The following is a 15,616-nucleotide window of genomic DNA, read 5'->3' on the forward strand; positions in this document are numbered from 1 at the left end:
AATGAATTTTTAACTTGATTTTTGAGGACCATTCAGCCTCCTCAGAGGAGATATTTTTTCAGGCAGATGTTCTGGGCTGGTGCTCCTCTCATTGTAGAGTTTAGAAAGAGTGCTTTATATAACACAGTGAGCATGGAGCCAAATACTTAGCAAGAAGTTATCCATTGTGGATCGTTCGTCCCCTGGCCAAGGCACACGCTGACAGAAAAGCTAACAGGGCTCATGGTTTCACTATGTATACATTTGTACAGTCTTTTAAATGGTTCTTACTTTTATCACATTTATATACATTGCAGCTAATCTTTCTTACATATGAATTGACGAACTGTAAGTCCCAAATCCTAGATCATCCTTAAAATACGAAGCGTTACATAAGGTTGCTATTTAGTTGGCAAAACTGTATTTTGCGTTTCATGGTGGCCCTGTGAGTAAGAGAATTGGCAGAGGCAGGTTTAATCCAGGGCTGTGCCAAGTCATGATTGCTGTCTTTTCATAAATGAAGTTGACTGGGGTTTTTTAATATATTAAAAAAAGTGCCTCTTCCTTTTGCAATTTGTATTTCCACACTCAGGAAGCATTTCCCTCACTCTGAATTGACTTTGTTTGCCCTTGGTGACTTCATCACACAGTAAAATCTGCTCCTATCGTGCTCACTAGTTGATTCCCAATTGGTTGGGACCATCCTCGTATCAGATCCAGGAAGCACTATCTGTCTGTTGGCTTCATCTGCCCTCAGTGGCATCACCATGTAGCCGAATCTGACAACGTATGTAACATCATGACATGATCCTAGTCACCCTGATTGGCCGGGATGGCCCATGTGATTAATAGAAGAAGAAATTTAGAATTAAAAAGGCACGTAAGCAGCCGATGAGAAACTTTGAGGGTGAACAAGATTAGAAACATGACTATACTCACAGTAATTTCAGGAAATACTGAGATTTAGTATCCTCTGTGTATTGGTTTCTCACAAACAATCCTGAGGATTGTAATACTTGTGAGTATTTTGAGAATTCTTAGATCTCCAGAGAGCTAGGGTTCCCCAGGGAGAGGAAATAGCCAAGAGTCATAGATAGACAGACAGACAGATGAAAAGGTAGGAAGAATACCCTCACAGGCCAATCCTGTAAATGTTTACTTAGAAAGAAGTCCCATTGTGTTCCATGGTGTTTACTCCTAGGAAAGTGTACATAGGATTTCATCCTTAAGACTCTGTATTTTCATGGCAAGCCTGGCAGTGAAAGAAATAAGACTTAAAGTAAATGTGAATGCAAAATTAAGAACTGTCTATTCTTGTTTTGTCCTCCTCTTTCTCTAGCTCTTATGAAGTAGGCAGTCAGAATGCAACAGGAAAAAATAAACCACCTCCTATATACAAATTTACTTTCTCCTTGACATATGTGGTCAGAGAAAATGTGTTTATCATTGGATATCGGTCTAGGAGATCATGCTTTCTGTAAAACTACTTTTTAAATTATTTGTTGATGACTTGTAATAAACTAACAACTCCCAGATGTGCCATCTAAACTCAGCACATATTTGAGATGGAAGCAACCTGTATTTAGTGCTTAGTGGACATTAAGCTGCTGCACATCCACTAGATTTAGATTTATTCCTGTTTATTCAGTAACCAGACTGGGCTCGAATGATCATTGGCTTATAATATGTGAAGAATTTAGGTCAGAGGATTTTGCAGCATTATACTCTAAGAATATCAGTTTAAGTGGGATAATAATTGATGGATGGGAATGCAATTCCTGTCTGAGTGTTCCGAACAGAGTTTCTATAGCTCTTGCATTGCGCCTGTGCTAAATGCCCGTGGCTTAAACCCTTTACCCATTTACCCGGGAAAAAATCCCACTGAACTCGATGGGATTCTCTTCACAATAGACATGCATAGGGTTGCACTGTAAAAGAGCATTCTTGTGTGGAACTTTGCTTTTTAATAAACTTTGTTGAATGATTTTATGTATTAACATTTGGAAATAGCTGCACAAGTCATCTACACATATTTTGGATGTTTGCTCAGATCAAGAGTTGTTGCTTCTTCTGTCTTTATCAGAGAAACAGAACAATGAGTATTATCCAGGACTTCTCTCATAGAATTTGACCCTTTTCTGATTTCCTACTTTGTGTCTCACACAACTGAATGGACAGTTGCTTTTGTGATATACCTTCTGCCTAAACACCTTCTCCACATGCTGTTTCAGGTTGAAATGTATGCAGGGGCCTGCTGCATAAAAAAGGGTTCAAAATGAATAACAATTAGGAGCTTTTAGGATTATTTTGAGGGATTAAGCATCCCTGACTACCTGTTTCAGAATACCTCTTTAGGGCTGCTGATCTTGTCATTGACGTTTCTGGTGCCTGTGCTACTTTTTAATGAGGTGTTGGTGTGTGCATATATTACCTTTTGGTTTTGTAACTCACCTTGAGCCTTGGAATGGCAGATCAAGCAACAGTGATGCACCACCCTGCTCATCTGTAAATGGGATTAGCAAATGCCCATTTCCCCCCAATCAATTGAGAAATAGCTCTGTTTATCCTGAGCTCAGTTATAAGTCAAACTAGAGACTGTTGCACTTCTGATGATACCTTCTGGAGGATTGGGGGGTCTGATCCTTCCAAATCCCTACACCCTTGAGCTTCCAAACCTACACCCACCCACCAGTGAGCCAACATGTCATCTTGCTGTTCTGATAGGAGGAGATAGGGAGAGATCTCTCCCCAGGGCTTGGAGCACTGCTAAGGCAGCAACCCAGGCATTGGTATAGCTCTGGTAAATGTTACATTCCTACGGCTACCAATGTCCATGTAAACGGAGGGGGTGAGGAGTTTAGCTGGGAAAGATTTGGGGGATCATAATGCTTACCCTGTATTTAATGCAAGCAGTACAAGTCCCCGAGGTTTGTATTTTGATCAGAGGAAGTGCAGATTTCTGGCAACATATCTAGAAAGAATACTTTAAATATTTATTGACTAACAGAAATACCTGGACAAATCCTCCACGTGTGTTTCTTATCATTTGTTAAACCCATTTTAATATTGCCTGGGATGGATATTCTCACGGCAGCGTTCCACAGGATTAAAAAGTATTTGATATTTTAAAACTTTTTCTCACAACTATTTGTTGTTATAATTGCTGCTTCAATTCATTTAATGATTTTCCGGCATGGAATTCAATTGGAAGTTGTTTTTGTGAAGATGCAGTGAACTAACTACATATATTTCACCTTCATTTCCAGAGAGCAGCGCTGACCTCTGATAAAGACCTATATCTTGACAACAGTTCCATTGAAGAAGCATCAGGAGTATATCCAATTGATGATGACGATTATACTTCTGGGTCAGGATCAGGTAAGCAAATACCATATAAAGAAAAGTTCATGGGGCTATATGTTGCTGTGGGCTAAGTTTGGGTAATGGAAGTTGTTTTGTTGCCACATCATAAATTTATCATGGCCAAGAGTATTGCAGCTAATTCACATATTCCAGTTAGAATTTTCAGATGGGGAGTGCAAAACTGTTGATAGGGTGGAAGGAGGATGCAGAGTGCATGGCAGGAAACAAATTGAAAGTTTTGTCCCCGCTCCTGATTGTGAAATGTCATGTGCTCTTCTATAGTAAAACAGTATTCCTGAACTTTTAGGAAACGGCTTATTAATTGAATGGATTTGTTTATGTTTTCTGGAGTGTAGACATATAGTTTTAAATATTGCTGTTCTGTTGGATTTATTAAATGCATTGGGGGACGAGACAGAAAATAGATTTGGTTTTGGATTAGATCCTAATTGGCTGTACCAGGCTGCTTGCTTAATATTGCGCACCCCTTCCCCATTTTTTTCTTCCTGTGAAACCAGTGGGATGCATCTGAACAATGGAAAATTAAACGTAGAAAGCCAAGTACTAACAGGCGACTCTATTGTGAGTGAAATCTGTTATGAAGACAAAAGAAAATATGGTGTATGTATAGATGTCAATGTAAAGCAGTCACTAATATAATCAATCTGACAATTCCTTTTGTAACTAAATACTTCCCACAGAATAAACTTAGAACCTGTTGATTAGCCAATCAACACCTGAGTGAGTCAGGGCTATTCCCCACAAATACTATATTAGATGTTTAAGGTGTTCCTTCAGACTTGTGTGCAGCATGTGTGAATGCTTCCCTATGAAAATAAACCCCAGTGCATATTGAGGAGAAGAGTCCAAGCCTCCTGGCTGAGCTGAGAAAGCCGTTTAGCACAAAACAGCAGCCATCATAATTGTTGTCCCCTTTTGGTGGGGTGGGGAAAAGCCAATGTTAGTCCTACTTAGCCAATGTTAGTCCTACTTAGCCAATGTTAGTCCTACTTAGAGTAGATCCATTGAAATTAATGGGAGATTTCTCTCTCGTGTATAGATAGTCACATTTTTTGTGGTTTTAAAAGGGATTAGACAAATTCATGAAGGATAAGGCAATCTATGGCTACTAGTCATGATGGCGATATATTACCTCCAGTGTCAGAGGCAGTATGGCTCTGTATACCAAATGCTGTGGAACATGACTGGGAGGTGCTGTTGCACTCCTCCCCTACTTGTGGGTTTTCTGTGGGCAGCAGGTTGGCCACTATGTGAACAGAATTCTGGATTAGATGGGTCCTTTGTCTAATCCAGCATGGCTCATCTTATGGCAGCCTGGGGCATATAATGGGCGAGCGGACTGTTTTGAGAAATGCAAGCCCAAAGCCCTGTTAATAAAATAAAATAGGTTGTTTGCCTAGTAAAAGGAAGTGGTGAGGAGGACTGCTACAGTGGGTATTGAAACTGGCAGGAAACAAATCTTTATTTATTAAATTTATATACCGCCCCATAGCCGAAGCTCTCTGGGCGGTTTACAAAAGATAAAAACAGTGAACATTAAAAAGTATACAAAAATTAAAACCATCAAAAATATAAAAACAACAGTATAAAACAACAGTAACCAGGAGGCATCCCCTTCATACGGTCTGTCTTTCTATTAGTTTTTAAAAACTATCCTACCTTTCTTTATAAAATAAACCCGAACAAGCTTACAAAAATCATGAATACATAAAACACACTAAACAGTTCAAGCTACAATAAAGACAGTTCACATTACAATAAAAATGGTGCAAATTACTAAAAAATAATTTCACGTTATTAAAACCAAGAGCAGAATAAAACAATCCAGTATAAAAAAGAGGGAGGCGGAATATAAATTCTTACTAAAAGATACCTTAGCTGCTTAGCCGCTTTAAGAGTAAGAGACCCAACTGGGATCCTTGCATCTGATGGAGGGAGAGGGGGTGCCTTGACTTTGATTCAGGTGGTTTTGACTTTGACTTTTAGGTAGGGATGTGTGAATTTCGTCAAAGTTCTCCGAATTCCATCTCAAAGCTCATTCTGACCAGAGTCTGTATCAGATTGCGAGCTTTGCTTTTTTTCCCCTTTCCGTGTGAAAATCCGTGCATGTTTCTCTGCCTACTTTCCCAAATTCACGCACTCTTCTTCCATGACTAAAGTGTATTTGCACACATTTTTGAAACGCACACATGCTGTTAAACACTCCTCCCTCTTTTTTTGAGTTCGTGAATTACATTGCAAGCTCGGAAATGTATAGATTTTGACTGCTGATTGTGCCCGAGTCCGTGTTTGGTCCGAAAGGTGAAAACTGGGTAAAATCCTAATTAGAAACAAACTGAAACGAATATGTCACACATCCCTATTTTTTGGTATACCTTTACTGACTTTTTTCTAACTTGAGGCAAAGCATTTGAAGCACAGAGAGCGATTCCCTTTGTGTTTTGCCTGTGGGACCTTCCAGAGGTGTCTGGTGGGTCACTTTAAGAAACAGACCCTTTTTATGTTGGAACGGGAGATACACATTTGTATAACAAGTATGCAGCAATGAGGGCAGTGATCCAGAACTCTATTGGGTTTTGACATGCACCTAAATTTCTTTGCAAAGAGAACTGTCAATGAAGTTCAGTATCCGTGAATGCTTCACAACTACTCCATTCCACTCCAGAGCTGCTAGATCCTATATACCTTCCCCCATCTCTACCTTCCTGTATGCGCAGATCATCAGATGAAATTCTGGCCTGGATGCCAAGGCTTCGAGAGGAAAAACTGGCTCATACACAGAGCAGGGTTTTTAGCGGTGGTGTCCACTCCCTCTGGAATGTATTACTTGCTTGTGGCTTTTGGAATGATGTCAAAAGATTTTCTGTCCCAGGCGACTGTTGAGAGTGAGTGGCTGATACACCTGCTTGTTATCAGTACGCTCTGCTTTGTTAGGGCTCAGCAGACCTTCATTAAACCTTGCAGCTCCTCGGGAGACCTTGGATCTGTAACTCTATTTCATCCTAATCAATTTCACAGAGTTGCTCTGAGGGTAAAATGGGAGTAGGGGGAGAGAACCATATACACCATCTCCGAGCTTCTTGGAGGAAAGGGCACGCTAAAAACAAAAATATTAAACATTGGTGTTTCTATTTTGACATTCAATTTTCATTTATTTTTACAGTGATGTTGATGGTTTCTTAGGTCTTTATTGCAAGCAGCCGTAAGAGCAGTACAGAAATCTTAAAAATGAAATAGGGGGGACAAATGCATACAAATGCTTTTCAATTAATATTTTCCACATACTTTAGGGGCTGACGAGGAGGAGGAGGAAGAAGATAACACAGTGATAGTAACAACATCTAGAATGCTTCCAAAAATGCCGCCAACTAGTGATGCTACCAGGCCTGAGAGAACTACACTGAAAACACAGACCAAGGTACCTACACAAACAAAGGTGTGTGGGGGAGATGGCTGTTGTTTGGTTGTTTCAAATTGCAGTATTATAATATAACCTTAGATGCCATTTGGTATATGCTTTAAGAGGATTTACTAGATTTACTGCAAAGCTGTGGATTAAGCATAAAGACTACTCTCTCCGATATTATAGCAGTCTATTAAAAGAAATGTAAAGCTTTTCTCTTCTGTTTTGAAACTAGCGTGCACCTATATGAGGAATGTATCAAACAGTACTTTCTTAGTAGGTGCCCACAGATATAAGGTCAGTTCCCGTTCTTTACATGTCTGTCCCTGAAAACTCAACTGGTAGAAGCAAAGCTAAAGGGAAGCAGTATCAGTTCATTACCCATTTAAAAACAGGAATTCTGCATTAGTTTGGATAGGGTCTCCACATTTTGCTAGTCAAAAATCCTTAACCTGCTACACACCAAAATGTTTTAGCTCCCAGTTAGTTCAACATACTTCCAGGCAAAAGGGTGGTGCTACAAATTTGGTAAGCAATCTAGGATTCCCAACTTTGTCTTTGTGGCCACTGTCCAAAGTGGCGTTGGGGAACTTTGGGCAAAGCAGTCTCAGGGCAAAGCAGTGGGCAAGAGAAGGATGCGTAACCTTCCTCCACCCATTGTTTTTCCTCTTTAACCTGATACAGTTGCTCCCAAACATCTTTGACTCAGTTGTAAAGCCGTATTGACATCTTAGTGCTCTTGGCTATGAAACAGCTAGGTCCACAACCAGAGCAAAGGCAGCAAAAGAAAAAAAGGCTTGTGATGAACGCAATTGAACAGGAGTGAGAAACCATGAGAGCATAAGAAGAACTGTGCTGGATCAGACCAGAGTCCGTCTAGTTCAGCAATCTGTTCATTCAGTAGCCAACCAGCTGCCTACAAGAAACCCATAAGGAGGACATGAGTGCCACAGCATCCTCCCATCCATGCCCCCACCATACTGCTCCTGATACTGGAAGTAGCATACAGCCAACAGGATTAGTGGTCATTGATAGCTTTATCCTCCAGGAATTGGTCCAATCCCCTTTTAAAGCCATCCAAATTGGTGGACATCACTATGTCTTGTGGTAGTGAATTCCATCGTTTAACTATGTGCTGTGTGAAGAAGTCCATCCTTTTATCTGTCCTGAATCTCCCACCAATCAGCTTCATGGGATGACCCCGGGCAAACCGTAACCCATTTAGGCCTTGCTCTGTGCCAGAGAAGCCAGAAAAGAACTCTTCTCTGTCATCGTTGCATCTGCGCATATGTCAGCAAAGTTTTTTTGAGTGGTGAAAAGCCTGTTCTCTGTAGGATCAGGGGATCAGATGGAACCCTCAGAGGTTCGCTGCAACCAATTTGGAGTACATTTTGCAGACAATTTCTCACATTTGTCCTGACTTGAATGTCATCATTTTGACACAGTTGGAGATTAATGCTATCCAGGGTTCTGTGTAGTCATGTTGTTTTGGATAGGTTTCTGCTTTTGTGCAGCCTGCTGATGTGGACAAGTTACTTGGAGGTTTGAGATTTACCACCTGTTCTTTGGATCCATGCCACTCCTGGCTATTAAATTCCACCGGAATAAGCCCACCATCTGGACTTCAGAGGTGATTAATGCCTCTCTGATGGGGTGTGTGGTTCCCACTGCCATTAAGGAGGCATTGGTTAAACGCTTTTAAAAACAACAAATGTGGATGCCTTGATTCTGGATAATTATTCCACCGTATCTAATATAGCATTTTGGGGGGAGATACTGAAAAAGGTGGCAGCTTTTCAACTCCAGGTGATCTTGGATCATTATTTGGATCTGTTCCAATCTGGCTTCCAGCCTCGTTTGGGAACAGAAACAGCTTTGGTCATCCTGAAGGATGACTTAGACCAGGTAATGGACTGGGGGGCAGGGGGGCGCAGTCCTGTTAATTGTCCTGGACCCCTCAGCAGCCTTCAATATGATCAGCCATAACCTTCTGGATCACCTAGCTGGTGTAGGTGTGTTGGGTATAGTGTTAAAATAGCTCTGGCCCTTTCTGTATGGATGTAACTAGAAGGTGATGCTAGGGGACTCCTATTCTGCCCCATGGCCATTGGCCTTTGGGGTGGCTAAGGGTTCTGAGTAGTTCCTGTGGTTTTCAACATCTACATGAAGGCACTGGGAGAGTTATATGGAGGTTTAAGCTAAAATGTCATCAATATACAGTTGAGTCAGAGCTCTAACTCTCAGTGCTATGAAAGGGAGCTGAGTGCCTATATATAGAAAGAAGACTTTGCTACTGTCATTCATGCCTTGCTTTTCATCTAATGTAACACACTTTATGTGGGGCTATCTTTAAAGAAAGTTCGGAAGCTTCAACTGCTGGAGAACCTACTTGCTTGGAGGGGTTGGGCGATCAGAGCATATGACACCAATTTCTTCCAGCTGTGCTGGTTGGCAGTGCATTTCTGTACCCAGGGCATTTCTGGTGGTCAATGTTAAAGCCTTAAATGGCTTGAGACCTGGTTATTTGAAGGATCACCTGCACTTGTATGAACCTGCCCTGGCCCTAAGATTGGCCATGGACAGAGTGCCTTTTCTGGAGTGACCCCACTCTTATGGAATACCCTACCAGAGAAAGTATGCTTAGCTTTCCCCCTGTTTAAAAAGGGGCTTAAATACACCAATATTTATTTTATAAATCATATTTTTTTATTATTGCTATTGTTTAAATGTTGTTTTAAACAACAACATACTGCTCTTTTAGTTAATTCTATTTTTATTGTTTTATAATATCTTAGAAACGACTTTCAAGCCTTGCCCATGCCCCCCCAAATGGGGGGGGGTGCTTTTACATATTTATTTATTTATTTATTTATTACATTTTTATACCGCCCAATAGCCGGAGCTCTCTGGGCGGTTCACAAAAATTAAAACCACAATAAAACAACCAACAGGTTAAAAGCACAATTACAAAATACAGTATAAAAAGCACAACCAGGATAAAACCACGCAGCAGAAATTGATATAAGATTAAAATACAGAGTTAGAACAATAAAATTTAAATTTAAGTTAAAATTAAGTGTTAAAATACTGAGAGAATAAAAAGGTCTTCAGCTGGCGACGAAAGCAGTACAGTGTAGGCGCCAGGCGGACCTCTCTGGGGAGCTCATTCCACAACTGGGGTGCCACAGCGGAGAAAGCCCTCCTCCTAGTAGCCACCTGCCTCATTTCCTTTGGCAGGGGCTCACGGAGAAGGGCTCCTGTAGATGATCTTAAGGTCCGGGCAGGTACATATGGGAGGAGGCGTTCCTTCAAATAACCTGGCCCCAAACTGTTTAGGGCTTTAAATGTCAATACCAGCACTTTGAATTGGGCCCCGACCTGGACTGGCAGCCAATGAAGCTGGAAAAGGACTGGCATAATGTGATCTCGCCAGCTAGTCCCTGTTAGTAAACAGGCTGCCCTATTTTGTACCGGCTGAAGCTTCCGGACCGTTTTCAAAGGCAGCCTCACGTATAACGCATTGCAGTAATCCAAGCGAGAGGTTATCAGAGCATGGATAACTGTAGCTAGGCTATCTCTGTCCAGATAAGGGCGTAGTTGGTATATCAACCTAAGCTGATAAAAGGTGCTCTTTGCCACTGAGTTCACCTGTGCCTCAAGTGACAGTTCTGGATCCAAGAACACCCCCAAACTATGGACCCGATCCTTTAGGGAGAGTGCAACCCCGTCCAGGACAGGGCAAACATCACCTCGCCGGACAGATGAACCACCCGCTAACAGTACCTCCGTGTTGTCTGGATTGAGTCTCAGTTTGTTAGCCCTCATCCAGTCCATTACCGTGCCCAGGCACTGGTTCAGAACAGTCACTGCCTCACCTGGGTTTGATGAAAAGGAAAGGTAGAGCTGGGTATCATCCGCATATTGATGACACCTCAGTCCACATCTCCGGATAACCTCCCCCAGCGGCTTCATGTATATGTTAAACAGCATAGGGGATAAAATAGAGCCCTGTGGAACCCCATGGCTTAGGAGCCATGGCACAGAGCAATAATCCCCCAGCACCACCTTCTGGAATCAGCCATCCAAGTAGGAGCGGAACCACTGCAACGCAGTACCTCCAACTCCCAGCTCAGACAACCTATCCAGAAGGATACCATGGTCGATGGTATCGAAGGCCGCTGAAAGGTCCAGGAGAACCAACAGGGTCGCACTCCCCCTGTCTCTCTCCCGACAGAGGTCATCCCACAGGGCGACCAAGGCAGTTTCCGTTCCAAAACCAGGCCTGAAACCCGATTGAAATGGATCTAGATAATCCGTTTCATTCAAGAGTGCCTGGAGTTGTCCTGCAACCACCCGCTCAAGCACCTTGCCCAGGAAAGGGATATTAGCCACCGGCCTGTAGTTGTTAACATCCTCCGGGTCCAGGTTTGGCTTCTTCAGGAGTGGTCTAATTACCGCCTCTTTTAAAGAGGCCAGCACCACTCCCTCTTTCAAGGAGGCATTTACAACCTCCTGGACCCAGCCGGCGATCCCCTCCTTATTTGATGTAATGAGCCACGAGGGGCAAGGGGCAAGCACACAGGTGGTCGACCGGACTTGGCCAAGCACCTTGTCCACATCCTTGGGCCTCACTAACTGAAACTCATCCAATAAAGCTGAACCGGACGGCGCTCTGAACGCCTCTACTAGTGGAGCTGCATGAAGTGTGGTGTCCAATTCATGACGAATCTGAGCAACTTTATCTTCAAAGTGCCGTGCAAACTCATCACAGCATGCTACTGAAGTTAATACATGAAGTTAAATCAGTCTGTCCTACCCCTTTTTGTCACGGGAAATTGGCTTTGCCTCGAAAGGCAGCATAACCTTTAAAACATAAATAACTAAATAACTCCTCTTTTCCCCACTTGAGTAGCAAACACAGAATATCACCTTTGGGTGGGTGGGGGAAAACGGAGAAGAAAAGCAGAAGGTAGGGAAGGGCTGAAGCACTACTATCGCCATTGAGTTTGCGTTTTTCCTCTGGAGGATTTAGGCAACTTTGACACAAACTTGCATTATTCCGAGTTGCATCATGAGAGATGTCCAGAGGCCGGGCATGTGAAAACCACACTTTTGGCTTGTGACCAAAAAGGGATAGGACTAGTTGACTTCATGCATATGGAACAGCCTCTTTCCGCCCACCCAGAGTCATTGTGAAGTGAGCTGGAGCAGGCGACTGTCCCCACTAATCAGCCCATAAACCCTTTTGGAATCGGCTTATTGCTCCTCTTTATGAATTCTGCAGCTATGAAATGTGTTACATAGCCAACAAGCAGAATATCAAAAGGAACTTTTCCTTCAAATAATATTAGGGCCATTGATATGCTACATTTTTCAGAGTTTACTCAATATTGTGGGGGCGGTGGGGAACAGGGGGTCAGTACTTCAGGTTTTGGGGCATTACCTGAGGACTTGACTCCCTGTCTTCAAATTCTAGCAAGTGGTCTTCTATTCAGTCAGACCATGGGTCCATTTAACTCAATTCCTGTCTGCACCAGCTTTCCTCTATCTGCTCTGTTACCCTCTGGAAGTATTAGACTACAACTCCCATTATCCCCCAGCCAGCATGACTTGCTGGTAGTTGTAATCCAGTGCATCTGGAGGGCACCATGTTGGGGAAGTCTGGCTTACACTGACTGACAAGGCTCTCTGGGATTTCAGACAGTTCCCTGCCCTGTCTGGAGAGGGCAGGAATTGAACCTGGGATCTTTTTCATTCAAAGTATATGCTCTACCACTGATCTATGGTCAGATGTATGTCACACAGGGGCTGTTCACACAATATGCTTGCTTTGAACTGTGGGTTGTTTGTTGAACTGTGGGTTAGTGTGTTGTCCAAATGCAGCCCATTTTCCACAGTATGGATTATCATGTTGTCTGAATACAGCCAGGGTGGCTTATTAACCATGCAGGTGAGGCTTGCTAACCACCCTGAACAACTCAACAACAAAACCTAGGGTTTCAAGGTGGCTTGTTAGAGAAAATAAGCTACACTTCATGGTTAAAAAGCCACTCTGGCTGCATTCAGACAACACGATAACCCAGGGTTCAACAAATAACCCAGGGTTCAAAACAACACACGTTGTGGGTTAGCATGTTGTGTGAACAGCCTCACGGTTAAGGAGAATTTAAACTAAAATAACTTTCAGGATAAAGTCATTTAGGTATATGTTCATTGCACTATGCAACAACAAATTAGGACAATTTTACTTTTTTTTCATAAGGGTGAGCTAATCTCTATAACACAATTCAATTATAAAAGCTATTTTGAGAGAGATTCTCAGGTGTTCCCAAAGAACTTGTGATAACAGATGTCAAACTGGTAGGAAATTCTGAAATGATGCTATAGAATTTTAAAGTGAGAGCATTAATATTTGATGTTAATACCTCCTGGGGTTGGTTGGTTGTCTGAATTAACTTGGTGCCATTGTTCTTCCATTCCTTGTGCTACAGTCACCTGAAGAGATTGATAAAAAGAAGATACTCAAGCCTGATGCTGAAAACAGAAATAATAAGAATGAACCAGGTGAAGATGCTGATGTATTCACTCAAAAGCACTCAGAAAACCTTTTTCAGAGAACAGAAGTATTGGCAGGTGAGTACCAATACTCAAGAGTTCCATAGCTTCATAAGAAGCTAGAAAGGACACTACTGGTTCCATTTTGAACCTCGTGCTTTCACTCTGAATCCAGATATTGACATGTCTGTATATATGCAGTCCATTGCTTTTGAATATGAGGTGCCTTCCCCCTCAAATGGTATTGAACAAACTCCCTCTACCGTTGGTTATTTCATCATCCACAGAGTCGCACGGCAAGAGCAGTCAAAGCAGTGGCTGCCGCTCTAGTCCAGCCAGCAAGATAGATTTTCAGCAGCAATGGCTGATGGGATACTAGCAGGAGGACTAAGGGAGGAGGAGAGGGTGGATCACCTCAACGCTGTTCCTAAACCACACCTTGGTTGATTATTATCTTGCTTTATGGGTGTAGCCCCTAGATAAACAACTGTCCAGTTTTTACTGCACCATTGAACACAGCCAATTTGTGACTGTCCTTTCCTTACATCTTGATAATATTAACACCACAACATTCTTCTCCCTGAGAAATACTATGAAAGAAAATGAAATGATTTTCACCCATGTGGGGTGGCTACCAAGAGGAATAGAATCCTAAAGATGGGATTTAATGACAAATTTAATATCATGTTTAGTTTGACCCTGAGCCTGCAATTCTACATACCAAAGTAAATCCTTTTGAACTCACTAGGTCTTAACTTCCAAGTAAAGCTATTTAGGAATGGGCTATCAAGCCTTAAAGAACAAATTATAAACTCCCTTTCAGAACACTTTGTTGTCGTTTTACTTTAAATTGGCTAGTTTTACGATCAGAGCTTCTCCTATCTGCTCTGCTACCCTCTGGAAGTATTAGACTACAATTCCCATCATCCCCCAGCCAACAAGATTTGCTGGTAGTTGTAATCCAGTGCATCTGGATTACCATGTTGGGGAAGTCTGGTTTACACTGACTGACAAGGCTGTCTGGGATTTCAGACACTGAGCAGGGGTTGGACTCGATGGCCTTAGAGGCCCCTTCCAACTCTACTATTCTATGATTCTATGAAGAACAGCTAGTTTGCTATAAGCTGGATTTACATTTTAAAACTAAAATAAATATTGCTATAAACAGTACACTCGTTACATTGAGCCATTAGAAACCAGTGAATGGTTTATTTTTTCCCCTTAAGTGGAACAAATTGGAGGCTATGCCCATTCCTTGGTGTTTGTGGTGAAACTTCTGTTCTCTTTCTTTTACAGCTGTTATCGCTGGTGGAGTTATTGGCTTTCTCTTCGCAATCTTCCTTATCTTGCTCTTGGTATATCGCATGAGGAAGAAGGATGAAGGCAGCTATGACCTCGGGGAACGTAAACCATCCAGTGCTGCCTACCAGAAGGCACCTACTAAAGAGTTTTATGCATAAAACTCTTAAATTAGTGTCTCTGTTTAAGAGATCACTGAACTTTTTAAATAAAGCTTTTTTTTTTTTTTTTTGCATAGAATAATGAAGAACCTTTTTTTTCATTAAAGAGCCTTTATGGCACCTTTATGATAAAAAAAATCCCATTGTATTTAAAACTTTTCATGTATTCCTTTTAAGAAAATGTAAAGTAAAATCTTAACATTTTGCAGTGTTCTGTGAATAACAGTGGCAAAATATTATTTTATATAGCCATTGATGTTCACTGAATCATTTTAAAACTTTATGCATAAATGAAAATGATTGTTTTATCCTATGGTTCAATGAAAGTTGTTTAATTTTTGTCAGCATGTCTGATCTTACAAGTTAGTTTTTATTTCATTAATTTATCTGTTTCCAAAAATAAAATAAGAAGCCTTTTTGTAGTTGTCATGGTGCAATTTGTCTTCGGATAACTCAGATAATGGTAACTCTTCGTGTAAATGTATTTTTTCAGCTATGTAAACTTTAACCTCCACTTTGTATGAATTTTACTGTCAGAAAATCCATTTTACACCTTGCTTTGTTTCTCAATGTTCCTGTAGCCTCATTGAAACTTACAGCAGCAAATTAATGTGTAAAATTGGACTATTACTGCAAACTATGTATTCGCACCCTTACGAAACAAATCTTCTTTATGGGAGATTTTCTAGTAAGCTACTGACAAGCCTACACAAACCCAAAGACTTAACAGTATTTCAAGAAGTTGCTGCAAATTTCTATGGCCACTGTTTGTTAATTTCTTGCAATTTGAAGGTACGAGTAGGAATTCAAAAAGAATCTTTTTTTTTTTGTTCTT

The 15,616-nt window shown here is 41.5% G+C and overlaps 1 protein-coding gene across 2 annotated transcripts in view; it reads left to right on the forward strand.

Moving 5' to 3' along the window:
* The window catches only part of SDC2 (syndecan 2), an 84,103-nt gene extending 68,904 nt beyond the window's left edge, over window positions 1-15,199 (forward strand). The window contains exons 2-5 of one of the 2 annotated variants that reach the window (XM_063130971.1): window positions 3,246-3,357; window positions 6,654-6,799; window positions 13,258-13,399; window positions 14,618-15,199. In XM_063130971.1, the coding sequence (XP_062987041.1) occupies window positions 3,246-3,357; window positions 6,654-6,799; window positions 13,258-13,399; window positions 14,618-14,781 (564 nt within the window). In that variant the 3' untranslated portion in view covers window positions 14,782-15,199. The remainder of the gene's footprint in view (window positions 1-3,245; window positions 3,358-6,653; window positions 6,800-13,257; window positions 13,400-14,617) is intronic. The other variant, XM_063130972.1, reaches the window with a different exon arrangement.
* The last annotated feature ends 417 nt before the right edge of the window (window positions 15,200-15,616 follow it).

Source organism: Elgaria multicarinata, chromosome 7, assembly GCF_023053635.1.
Source record: "Elgaria multicarinata webbii isolate HBS135686 ecotype San Diego chromosome 7, rElgMul1.1.pri, whole genome shotgun sequence".
NCBI lineage: Eukaryota > Metazoa > Chordata > Lepidosauria > Squamata > Anguidae > Elgaria > Elgaria multicarinata.